This window comes from Berghia stephanieae, chromosome 3, assembly GCF_034508935.2.
Source record: "Berghia stephanieae isolate SIO BIC M18660-M18661 chromosome 3, UCSD_Bste_1.3, whole genome shotgun sequence".
Taxonomy (NCBI): Eukaryota; Metazoa; Mollusca; class Gastropoda; order Nudibranchia; family Aeolidiidae; genus Berghia; species Berghia stephanieae.
In genome coordinates, this window is record NC_088362.1 from 19,168,949 (window position 1) to 19,182,040 (window position 13,092).

At 32.1% G+C, this 13,092-nt stretch overlaps 1 protein-coding gene across 2 annotated transcripts in view; it reads left to right on the forward strand.

Annotated features, from left to right (window-relative positions):
* LOC144967292 (ATPase MORC2-like) overlaps positions 1-13,092 on the forward strand; it is a 75,523-nt gene that overhangs the window by 6,406 nt on the left and 56,025 nt on the right. For both annotated transcript variants that reach the window (XM_078904352.1, XM_078904351.1), the window contains exons 6-16: positions 557-647; positions 1,759-1,942; positions 3,195-3,415; positions 4,870-5,115; positions 5,657-5,702; positions 6,934-7,019; positions 7,449-7,589; positions 9,922-9,941; positions 11,038-11,172; positions 11,548-11,572; positions 12,474-12,577. In XM_078904352.1, coding sequence (XP_078760478.1) covers positions 557-647; positions 1,759-1,942; positions 3,195-3,415; positions 4,870-5,115; positions 5,657-5,702; positions 6,934-7,019; positions 7,449-7,589; positions 9,922-9,941; positions 11,038-11,172; positions 11,548-11,572; positions 12,474-12,577 — 1,299 coding nt within the window. The remainder of the gene's footprint in view (positions 1-556; positions 648-1,758; positions 1,943-3,194; positions 3,416-4,869; positions 5,116-5,656; positions 5,703-6,933; positions 7,020-7,448; positions 7,590-9,921; positions 9,942-11,037; positions 11,173-11,547; positions 11,573-12,473; positions 12,578-13,092) is intronic.

Sequence of the window (13,092 nt, forward strand, 5' to 3'; positions counted from 1 at the left end):
AAGATTGTGAGAGCATTTTTGACATGCTCAGTTTATTAACATGATAAATTGAATTTTATCGTTGTGTAAATTCCTGTGTCTATGTCAGAAGTTTTTTTGAGACAAATTTGTGTTTGGCACTTTTTCTTAGTAAATGATACTTGATTGTACCATGATAAGCTTTATTGACATATCCTCGTTTCCTTTGTTTGTCTTGATTATTTTTTTTTTTTCTCTCAAATCAGTTTGATTTTGGTTTATTTAACTCAAGAGACTCGCAAAGGATTTTTTAGTTTTGATGATAACAGTTCTTCGGTCTAAGTGAAATTATAAATTGTTGCAAGATCCTAAAATAGTAACATGCTGTCACGAACCTGCATTGCATAAATTCTTAAATGTTTTAAATTTGAAAAGAATATATTCTATTTACAGGTAACTAATAATAAAAAGATTGTTGAGGCCATTGTTTATTTTTGAGGGGACCTTTCATGTTGAGGCCCATGCTCATGTTGTGCTTCGTCTTAGTCAGTAAGGTTCATGACAATCTTGATTTTAATATTGACCCCTTTCTTTGTAGTTGAGACGGCCAGTATTGTTACATTTGGCAAATCCACTAAAAAGTCAGATGACCAGCACCAGATTGGGATGTATGGCAATGGTCTGAAGTCGTAAGTAGTTTTATACTTATCCAGTGGTCATTAATTATTATATTGTCCATCATGCACCAAATCAGTATGTTTAGTTTTGAATGTAATTTATTTTTATGCTATTTCATTCTATTTTTGATTTTGTATATAAAAAGTTCTCTTTCTTATTTAAAGATATTTTCTTCTTTTTCATATTTATTTCCTACTACTTCTTCCTCTCCTTCTCCTCCTCTTCCTCCTCCTCCTCCCTCTCCTCCTCTTCCCCCTCCTCCTCCTCATTCTCGGGTGGGGTTCCCAACCTCCCATAGTGGACAAGGAGGTACTTGTTGTGTCTTCTATGCCCCTTTATCTGTTTTACAATTGATTTCTGTCTTTGTCTCTGTCCTGGTCCTGGCTGAGAGGGAATTACTGTATTATGTATTCTTTACACATTATATATGATTTGTAAACATTTGAGTTTAATCCTCTTAGTGGGGACCTGTGCTTATGTATGGATGAGACTTTTAGGTGATCTCAAACTAAGTACTTTGAAGTGTGCTTTTGGACTGTACATCTGTTTCCTATTTGAACCAATTCCCCTTTGTCTTACCTTTTCTTGGGTGCTTTAATTTGTAATTCTAGCACTTTTTACTATCCCATTTACTTCCTTATTACTGACGCTGATATGACCTTAATGTGTTGCAAGCGCCGTAAAACCGCAAAACAAACCTCCTCATTCTTCTTCTTCTACTATTACTACTTCTTCTACTTCTTCTTCTTCTTCTTCTTCTTCTTCTTCTTCTTCTTCTTCTTCTTCTTCTTCTTCTTCTTCTTCTTCTTCTTCTTCTTCTTATCCTTTTTCTGCACAATAATCAAATACTACATACTCCTATACCAAATCTAAATCTAAATCGATGTTTCTTTTGTATTGTCATCATCTAAATTGTGTTTTCAACATTGCAAAATATGCTTACAAAGACCTTTTTCAATGTCCAGTAAAATTTCCTTAATCTCTTCTTTGGTTTGGGATCACAGTATGATCTAAGCTCCATTACAATTTTAAAAAAATTTTCCCTGTTGGTTTTCATTTTGTTGCTGCTTTGTTTATATTTATTAACATTTTAAAATCTTTTATTCCTCTTTTTCTCTTCAGTGGTTCCATGCGAATTGGTAATGACCTTATGTTGTTCACAAAGAGGGGAGAGTCACGTTCTTGCCTTTTTCTGTCACGCACATTTCATGAAGAAGAGAATATTGATGAAGTGATTGTTCCTTTGCCTTGTTTTCAAATAGGATCTCGGAGACCTCTAGCCAGCGATGCAAGGGCTAAGGAAAAGGTTGTTAGTCAAAGAGACATCTTTTTAATAATAATCCAGGTTTTGAATTTTCTCTTCTAAGTTCAGAGGAAAATGGTCGAAACTTTTTTTAAAACGTTTTTCAGTGGATATATTTTAAAGTTGAGCAAGCCAAACAAAAGTTCTAAAACAATTTTTATGTGATGATTTATGTTGAAAGCTGTAAACAGTTCAGTCGTGTGTGGGTTTAACAATATATTTTGACTGAAATCTGGATTTTTAAATTGAGAATGCGTATTTAGTATTTATTTGCTTGAATGAGAACTTCCTATAACGTATTAATTTTAACTCTCATTTTCTGGTTTTGAAAAGTTGAATTTAGAACGTTTTAAATTTGATAGATATTGATTGAATTTTGTGGCTTGCATTTGAAGGATTTTTATTTATTTATATATTTTTTTTAATTGCAAGATTTACATGTTTTTATGAATTAAGTCATGTTGCATAAGTGTTGCCATTGTAAAGTATTTGACATGAACGAGATGACAAATTAATTTCAAAAGAATGAAATATTTGGTTAACAGTAGTTATATTATCACCCTTGGTTAATCAATGGCTTTTCAATGTTTCAAACTGACAATGCTGTTTAAAAAGCTGCACTTTTTGAAATCTCAATGTTTAAATGGATTTGAACTTACAAACTCAATCAAAAAGTGACTTACCGCAGTGCGATTGTCTCGTCAATTCAGATCTTAATCAGAAATTGATTTGAGAATCAATTAATGAGTCATATAATTACCCTTTTATTTGATTTGATAATTTTTCTTGCCTTTAAGGACGATGTCAACTACCATTGGTTTTCTCTCTTTCTCACAATTCTTAAAATATTCAATACCTCTTTAATTTACTTTTAAACTTTATATGTTTGAGTCTTGCAATTTAGTGAGTTTTTCAACTCGTTAGAAAACGAAAATTATATGAACTATAATGATGAAGTATTGACACCTATTTAGACTAGAATTTGTATTTTACTTGCATTGAAAATCACTGGATACATTCTTTTTGATTTTTCAAAGGAAATCTTTTTAAACTCACAAGATTTTAACTTGGCAGAATGTTTATTTCAGTATGGTTCAAAACAAATTTATAGTTATTGTAAGTTAACAAATCTCACAACCTTTTGAATATTGATCCCTCGATGGCTGTTGGTCAGTCACTGCTTCCACATCCCACAACACTTATATGATAAGATTCAAGAGAGTTAATATTCTGTTCCCATATCTCTCTGTTTCAGCAAAATTTAGAGATGGAAATCATACTTAAGTACTCCCCTTTCAAGACGGAGGAAGACTTTTTTGCTCAGTTTGACAGAATCGAGAGCAGTACAGGGACTTTAGTTATGGTCTACAATCTGAAGTTGCTTGACTCTGGTGATACTGAGCTGGATGTTAGGTCTGACCCGAGTGATATTATGTTAGCTAATCCCAGCTCACATGACTTTGATTCTGATGAAGGGTAAGGATTGTCTTTTGTTTGTTTTGTTGTTTATTTTTTAATAGATTTTACCCAACCACTAACTTTCAATCAGATGAATCTAGATATAAACCTTTTTTTTATTCAATTTGAAAAACAATTTGTACATGTTTTATAGAATGACCACAAAACATTGTGAAGTTTAAATAGTCATAACAAAATCAAAGAAATTTTTAATTAATAAAGATTCTGTGAACGAATGTGACGATTTTGCTATTGCTGGTAAATAAACTGGGTCTTTTTTTTTTTTTTTTTTTTTAAATCATGGGAGTTCATTTTGTAGAGCACGGGACTCAGAAGCAGTGGAAGGGATCATCATTGATCCCAGGCTCATTGGAAGGTTTTTCTGGCCCTTTATCCACCTAGAATTGCAAACAATGTTTGCTGAGCATGGTTTTGCATTTTCAACTCCAATCATATGGAATCTTTTACCACCTAAAACCCGACAATGTGAAAGTTTACACGTCTTCAAACTGCATTTAAAAACAAATCTTTTTCATTCTGCCTTTCGTGATTCTATATGAACTTCGAACAAGATGTGTGTGTGTGTGTGACTATTGTGGTGATTTCGTAGTCGAATGAATGAACTTGTGTGATACCAAAAAAACTATTGTAAAGTACCTCTGAGCACTATGTGTGGATACTGGCACTATATCAAATAATAATTATAATATAATAATAATAGAATTGATTTGGTTGCTTTTAGATCTCACTATTAGCTTTATGGGATGGGCCTCCTATCCATAGGGTCGCAATCTATTGTTACAGTCACTTTAACCACAAACATTGAGATAAGCACCATGGGCCTCTTAGGTCTTAAGGACTACTGCTTAGTTTTTAAAAATAATTTTTAAGGAATATGTAATAATATCAGTTGAGGTTTTGGAAAATAGTATAGGGAATGAGATTAGCGGAAGAGTAGCGTCGCTTGATTGGACGTCACCGGCGAAGAAGTTATTAGAGAGAGAACGTCATTATGGTTCGTGCATGCGTCTCTCGTCCTCGCTTCCTGTGAAACCGCGCGGTTAGTTAAATAGTTTCTCAGCGATCTTTAAGGTGATGTCCAATCAAGGGGTGCTACTATTTCGCTAATCTCATTCCCTATACTTGTCTCATGTTGTCTTTTTAGATGCACTTTGTCAAACATAGACACAAGTCAAGAGTTAGCAAGATGAAAACTCTTAATGAAAATACAGCGATTTGTAATCAACAATGACAAATAGGATCACCAAAAAAATGATAACAAATTCTCTTCTCCTACTTTTAAGCTAAGATACTCATACTATAAGATCATTCATCAAGCTTTAATGGTAAATAACTTCTCCGGTACATTGTGGATAATTCACAGACAAAAAAAATTAATAAAAACTCCTTAATCAATTTATATGCATTACTGGATATACTATTGAAAAGTCTTGACATTTGTATTTTCCCAGATTAATGCCAGAGAAGAAATCTTTCAGAGCTTATGCAGCTATTTTATACATGGACCCTCGCATGAGGATATATATACAAAACAAAAAAGTCCGGACAAAACGACTGGCTTGCTCTCTCTACAAATCCAAGATGTACAAATATTCCTCCAACCGATTCAAGACACGAGCTGAAAATGAGGCCAAAAGAGCCATAGATGAAGCTTTGGCGGCTGAGAATAAAGCAAGAGAGGCTGAAAGCAAGGCAAAGTAAGGAAAAATTGTATAATTAAAGTGATACGATGTTTTCATTTTCAATTTTCATGGAAATTTTATCTCTGTACTACCCAAAGCCTTAGTGAATCTTGTAGATTGAGATAAGCATATATTTTATGGATATTAACTTTCATTAAAATCAGCTTGAGCCTGACCTCCAGTATATGAACAAAAATATACAATGCTTTTTATATATTGCTTTTTTCCTCATTCGATCCCTTTTCATCATCACATAATTTGTATTTTGATAAAGAGGAAAACAGAGGCATCGATTCTCATTTGTGTTTCATCTTTGTATATTCTTCCAGAAAATAACTAGAGACTTCAAAATGTAAATTTCAGAAATTTGTTCATCTTCAGTGCTTTCTCTTTGTTTTGTGTCCGTGTCCATGTGTGTGTTTGGGTGTGAATGTTTGTAGACATTTGTAGAGTTGTTACCAGTTGTTATGAGGTGCAGGTTCTATTTTCTCAAATTGTGTTCCTCATATGATTTTCAATACATGATGTTGGCCTTATTTTATAATTTCTCTTTCAGAAATTTGGAAAACAAAATTGGTTCTTCTACCAACAAAGAGCAAAGGGTGAGTGTGCAAATGGTTATGATGTAATATAATATACATTCACAAACCTGCCCTTCAAAAAGATTTAAACTGTATATGAAAGTTTCTTGGGTTTTTTTAAATTAATTAATTTTTTTTTTAAATCGATCTGACTAAATTCATTTTTAGAATCAGTTTATGACTATATCTGTAGAGGGCTGAATATAGTATTTTGTTTCTAAAGCATTTGAAAGAACAGATCAGTTAATTAGGGGTGGTTAGTTGCTTTTGGTGGGTCTATGATTTTTGTTTTTGTTTTTTGAACACAAATAATCAGCACCAAGGTAAACTTAAGGGAATGAGTCATTAAATATGTAATTCTTACTTTGATGTTTTTGAGCACTGTTGAGACTGGAAGAAATATTTTAGTCTCTTCTCTCAGGATAGGACCATCATTCTTTTGGGTTTTTAATTTTTTAATTAGCACCCACAGTAATACTCAGTTTATTTGAGTCAGTTAGAAGACATGAATCGAAGAAGAAAAAAATATTATAAAAGAAGTTTTGTTGTTATAGATGTTGAATGAATTTGATTTCTCAGTCAAAATTTAAACCAAAAAAAAATAAGTAATGCATCATTACATGCCTTTGGGTGTTCTTTGCTTTTAATCATGGACATTTCTAGCACTGTTTAAGTTCTTGTGTGCAATTGGACTTTTTAGAACAAGTAGGCTTTCCCTTAATTTTTTTTCCAAACTCAGAAGTTTATTTCCAGAATGTCAGTGTTTCAAGTAAAACCTTTTATCTTTTTAAAAAAAAAAAGGATTTATCTTTTAACTCTCTTCTAACCGACCATTAAACATTTTTTTACACAAATGTCATACCGACCCAACAGACAAATTGAATTTTTAAACAAATTTAAGACCAATAAGTGCATATTGTACACAATTATGTTGGGCAAAACAAGCTCTTAAATTTTTTTACTTGTAAAACAAATCTGAATAAGAAAAAAATGTTGTTTTCATCATAATGAATGTGACAGTTTTCCTACGGTTGGTCAAGAGAGAGTTGATAAGATATATAGTATATTTTTAAACGGCATTCAAGAAACTTTGACAAAGCCTTTTTATAATGTGGGATAGCCTTCCTGTTCTTAAAAACGGACCAATTGGTAGAGTATAATATTCGTTATTCATCCTTTTGCATTGTTAAAATTGTGAAGATTTCTTTGTTCTATGTTTGTAATGGAAGCTTTATTCAAATTATGATTTCAGACAAATTTACGGAAAGCTCAAAATCATGCAGCAGAATGTCGAGGGAATGCGCAGATTAAGAGACATCTGGCTGAAAGAAAAACAAAGTATGCAAAAGATACATTAACTCTTCTCTTTTATGATTGATTATTATATTCATGTCTTATTTTGTCATTTACTTTGACCTTATTACATTCATCTTTGTCATGTCTGTCTTAACTGCTTTCTCTAAAGTAAACATTTGAAAAAGAAAATATGTTGCATTATAGTTATAAAATAAAATTATTCCATTTACTACATGTTTGTTTTGTATTTTGATAATCATCTTTCCTTTTACTGGTGTAGGAGAAGTACTAAAAACAGAATGAAATAAATATATTCTGTTGACCACTAAGGAGAGACAGATTACTATATTTTTTTGTTGTTGCTAGTTATGGCTCTAACATCTTCGAAATGATATGGAAGAAGAACTTACATCTCTGTCATTAGTGATTAAGTCGTATTTTCTTTTTAAAATTGTTTTTATTTTAAACCAGATCATTGAAGGATCCTAAAACACTAAACTTGATATTCGGCCTCAACCTAGAGAACAGATGCCATGACGGTGTGTTTGTATACAATTGTAGTCGACTCATCAAAATGTATGAGAAAGTAGGACCACAGAATGAAGGAGGGGTGTAAGTAAACTATTTTTCAATGTTGTTTTGATTAATATTGCCAATTCTGACCTTCTGTTATTACCACAAAGAGAGAGTTCTTTGAAATTCATACTGCTCAATGACCGACACTTTTCCATTTCCCCCTTCTTGGATTTGAAATATATATATTTTAGATAACTTTTTCATATTGAAATCACGGTCAGGCTTGCAATTTTATTTATTTTTCATATATTTTTCCTTAAAACGAATAACCAATAAAAATTTCAAATGGTTTCATCATATAATTTATGGTCTTGATGTGGTAATCAGCACATTATCTTTTGGATTAAATTTAATCTTTATAGACATGTAACAATTTGGTCTTCTATTTTATTTTATTTATGTAGGGGGTTTACAAAATTGTCGGACAGGTATGAATCATCTGTTATGAATTTGTTGACCTGTCATTAGAAGTCTTTTTCTTTTTCTGATTTGATTTCTTTAATGTAAACATTGTTGATGCTTTTTGTTTAAGCTGCATTTTATGTTTGCATAAAACATTTGGTGTCACCTGTAACTGCCTTAATGTTTAGTTGGAGTGTCACTGTTCACATTTATGATGTGTCAACTTATTTAAAGAGACTAAATTGTTTTATCTTGATATACTATGCAAGTCTGTGGTCTATCCAGTGTTTATTACTGTTATATATACATCGTTGTGGGGAATCAAAGATAGTAGATTTGAAATTATTATTTTTCCCCTCCGGTAGGGTTTTTTAAAAACAAAAGGTACCAAATTTCTGAGAAAATTGGTTATAATATAGTTATTTAATTGAGAAATGGACAACATCTACTCAAAATGACATTTATGTGAATAAAAGTGGAAGTTGGGATTTTTTTTCATATGACTATACGTGTTTTGTTTGCTTGCCCGTGTCAGGTCTGCATTTATGACTTTTTTTTGTTGTTGTCCTATTTTGAAGAAATGGTTTAATTTTATGAATTAATGCTCTGAATGTTTGAATTTCTCAATACATATGATCCACTGTCTTCACGGTATGTTGTCTCATTTTGTAACAAAAATCAGGTGGTGCTGAGAGTAGTCAGTAGCCGGATGACTAGAGATGATTGCAAAAACTCTGGTACTGGCTTTGTGTAAGGCTCTTAGCACACATTACCCCATTTGACTTGGGTATTAATGAGTACATGACTTTAGGCAGTGTCATATATGCTAGGAGTGTTTGTACACAAAGGGTAGCTAACGGATGTCTTGAGCAATGTGAATTAAAAATTTGACCCCATTATGGCCTTGAAGGGGAGGAAGTGAAGGATTTTCAACCTGCGAATATGTGTAAAAAAATGTTCATGAATTTTATTTTATTTGGCATAAGATTGTTTCAATACCTTGTGATGAACTGGCAATTTGAGCTTTTATTTTTTTAAAAAATATTTCTCCATCCTTTCAAAAATGGATGTAAGATTTTTTTGTCAAAAAACTTGTTCAGGCATTTTAAATGGTTGCAATTGTCATCTAATATGTTAAATTTATTTTTTCCATTAGGAGAAAACAATATTATAAAGCACTTGAAGCATAGCAATGGTTTTAAAACTGAATAAATAAAAATAATTGATTGCAGAAGTTAAGTCCTCCAACCCGATAATTTAGTATGGTCTGTATCATATTCATCTTTTGACCAAAAATCTAGTTAACAATTTTAAAATTATTATTCTTTTTTTTTTTTTCTGTGTTGGTACAACATTGTGCACCAGCCAATGCCAACACACAAAAGGGTTGTCTGCATTTACTGGTAAAGATTTTATTTTAAAAACTCAGATTTTCTCCTTAATTACTGATATGAAACCTATGGATATGGCGTGTTGATCACATGTTATGACACAATTAAAAGGTTTATGGGTATAGATTGCACGGACTAAGTAAGGTGAAAGGATGAAAAGATAGTCTATCAACTAAAGGGTTGTCCAAGTTAGCACTGCACAGAGCTCTAATAATTTGTTAAACTTAAAAATAGATTTTAGTTTCTTTGGGAAGAGTGTAGCAAATTGCAATTAATGCTTAATTATTTATTGCATACAAAACGTGATTACTTCACTTTGTTATAGACAACCTGTTAAGGTATTCATAGCTATTTTATGTAATACTGCAGAAAGTTTTTTAAAAATTATATGTTCATGTTGCAATAACAATGGCACTCAAATCGGCATGGAGAATGGGAATCAAATCCCTATCTGATTAAAAATCGGTTATAGTGCCACAAAGACAAAGTAATTGTTCCCAACTATGCATTATTTTCTTGTAACTTTTTGTTAGTTATGAAATAGTGATGAAGATTTTATATTTCTCTCCTAATAGATTTTGCAGTGGAGTCGTAGGTAGGTATTATTTTTTTTTCAATTTTGTTTTTCATTATGAATAATTAAGATAATCAGACTATCTCAGCTGAAATTAAAATTTATGTTCATTGAAATAAATGATAAAGTACATATCTGTGATATTTTATTTCTCTTTTCTAAGAGCTACCACTGGTCTTTTTTTTTTTTTTTCAGGAAAGCTTTAATGGCATGGTCTTGATATGTTTCATGATTTTAATATTAATGAAGAATAAATTCAAATGAATCTGGGGATCTCGACAGCTAGGTGGTTTTGTACTTGATTCACAAACTTAGAGGCCGGTATTGGATATAGTCAAGGATATATGTGATCCTTTTGTCCACTTACATTGACTAAGTAGCTGAGTTTTCTAGATCTGAAGGGCAGAAAACAATTGGGAACAAAAGTGGGATGTGAAAATACTGGTTCCAACCTCATTGGAAGTGTAAAACCATCTCTGGAGGACTGGATACATTCCTTGTGTAAATGATCTTCTGATTTCAGAGTGATGGCATCTTTTTTTTTTTCTGTTCTAAATATATACTGGTCGTCAATAAAGGTCATCCATCCTCACTCTTTTACATCCCCTAAGATCTGTTTATACATCCTGCTACTAAAATACTTATGCTACCTTATGATTCATTATGTAACCTATTCATTATTAATCCTCCGAAGGACTGGTTTCATACACACTTCCAAGTTTGGAAGCAGAAGAGTAGCAGGTGTGACATAAGTTTTTTTCTGCCCTATTGTTACTGTCCTTTTACCATCACAAAAGCAGGATAAACACCAGCTCCATGGGCCGGACAGATCAAAAGGATTACCTTTTTATCTTATAGCATCGTGTTCCAACACGAGTCAATTCATTTCTAGGGTGGTTCCTATTGATTTTTCCCAAATGAATGACACGGTTCTCTGAGTGGTATTAAACACAATGTTTAATGTCTAAAACGATGCACAGAAGAACTGATACTGCTCATTAATAAGCAGAAAAAGTCTTTTGTAGCAGAATTTTTTGACAAGCAAATGGTAAACTTGTTGTGACCAAAATGGGAACCGCTCAGTCTCTTTATATAAAGTTATGTTTTGTCCTGTCAGGTATAGTCGATGTCCCTTATCTCGTTCTCGAGCCAACTCACAACAAGCAAGACTTTGCAGATGCCAAGGAATACCGTCATCTGATGAGGGCTATGGGTGAACATATGGTTCAGTATTGGAAGGATGTTGGCATTGGTGAGATTAAATATTTTTAAGACCTAAAATTTTTTTTTTGATTTGATTTTGAAAGCACCCCCCACCCCTCCTCCCCTCTCCCAAAATATAAGACCAAAAAAAAAAAAACTAAACAAAACAAACTGACACTTTCTAAGTCAGGTTTTAGATAAAAGTTTTGAAAAAGTAATTGATTGTGGGATAGAGCTTTTCAGCTATATTCAAACAGGAATCTCAGTTTACTTTTAAAAAAAAAAGTGTTGTACATTAATTTGTGACCACCAGTCTTTATATTGTTAACATGACAATAACGTGTATTCTAATTTCTATGTCAATGTGCTCGTCACTCGATACAAAGTGATTTAACTCTTTTGTGTATTTTAAATCTTTCCACAGCTCAACAAGGAATAACAAAATTTTGGTGAGTGTTTATGCATATCTTCATACAATGTAATTGCTATAGGTGTAATTTTTAGATTTTATAAAAAAAATTGTTCTCATTCTTTTAAGAATTCTGAAAGGCAAGGACCTATTTATCTTTTTTTTTTATTCAATTTTTATAAAAAAGTAAATAGATTTTAGATATTGCACAAATGAGTTGAGAATCAAAGAGTGATGGAATATAGAAATTGATGTGTACCTTCAGTCAAATCTGTGTTTACAGATTTTATGTGTAGTCCTGCCTTCAGAGCCATTTGGTCCATGGAGTTTATCCCCGTTTCTATAGCGTGAAACAGACAATGGCAATAAATGCTTGCTACCCTTTGGAAGGAGGCTAGTCTTATCGCAAAGATTTTATGTGTGGTGGACACCAATTTATGGAAGAAACCCAGCAGTCTAATGGTTCTTTTTTCCTTTCTATCTATAATGTACAAAGTGGAAATATTATTTACAAGGACAACAAACAACATAAGGGCAGAGTGTAAGGCAGATACTGTATCAGAAACTTACCTGTCCTGTGTCAAGTCATCGTATTAATGATAATGATGATAATACTTTATTGCATCCCAAAAAGGAAATTTTTTGTACAGACGTGTTATAATTTACACAGTAAGATAAATAGATGATGGAAATATGATGTATAAACTGTGTGGTGGACACCAATTTATGGTAGCTGAATAGCTAAATGGTTTGTTTTGTACTTACATTCGTAATTTACAGATATGTGTTTGAAGTGGCATATGATCCCATTCAACTCCAACCACATTAATGGTCCTTGATAATGACCATTTTTTTTTTTTTTTTGCTTTTGTTTTGTTTTTGTTTTTAATTTATTTTTTTGTTATTGGTCTCTAAATCGTAATTTTTAAATATTTAAACAGGGAAAACTTTGGTTATGTGAGCTCTAATTGGAAGGATCCTCCATCGGATGATATTAAGTTTGTCCGCAAAAGAGCCATGCAAATGAGCGTCACCTTGCAATGTGGTAAGACTAATTAGTCATTTCATTGAAATCTCTTGCACATGATTGGTCTTTTCACCATGTGAACCTTTTTTTTTCATTTGTATGTAGGATGGGAAATCGTATTTGATAGTGCAGTATCTCAGTGATAATATAAAATCTGTTTTGGTCAATATTTTTGGTATGTGTAAGCTTTAAATTTTATCATCATTTCTCAAGTTCATAATTTATTGGACATATTTGTGAGACGATTTTAATACTTTAGGCTTCAAAAAGAGAAATCTTGTAATGCACATCCTATTTATTGGCATTACAGTTTCTCTCCATTCTTTGTTTCCTCACTAATATTGTTTGGTTTGAAGAATGCCAATAAATATTCTAATTATGAAATCTAGATCTCTGAAAGAAAGAATTAAGAATTATGTTGCGCTTCAGTGTCATCGTTGTGTAGAAATAACAGTTAAATCATGGGTGAAAGTTCGCCTGAAAAATCCGGCATGGCCAGATTTTTATTTTTGAAAAAGAGGTCTCGCCGTTTT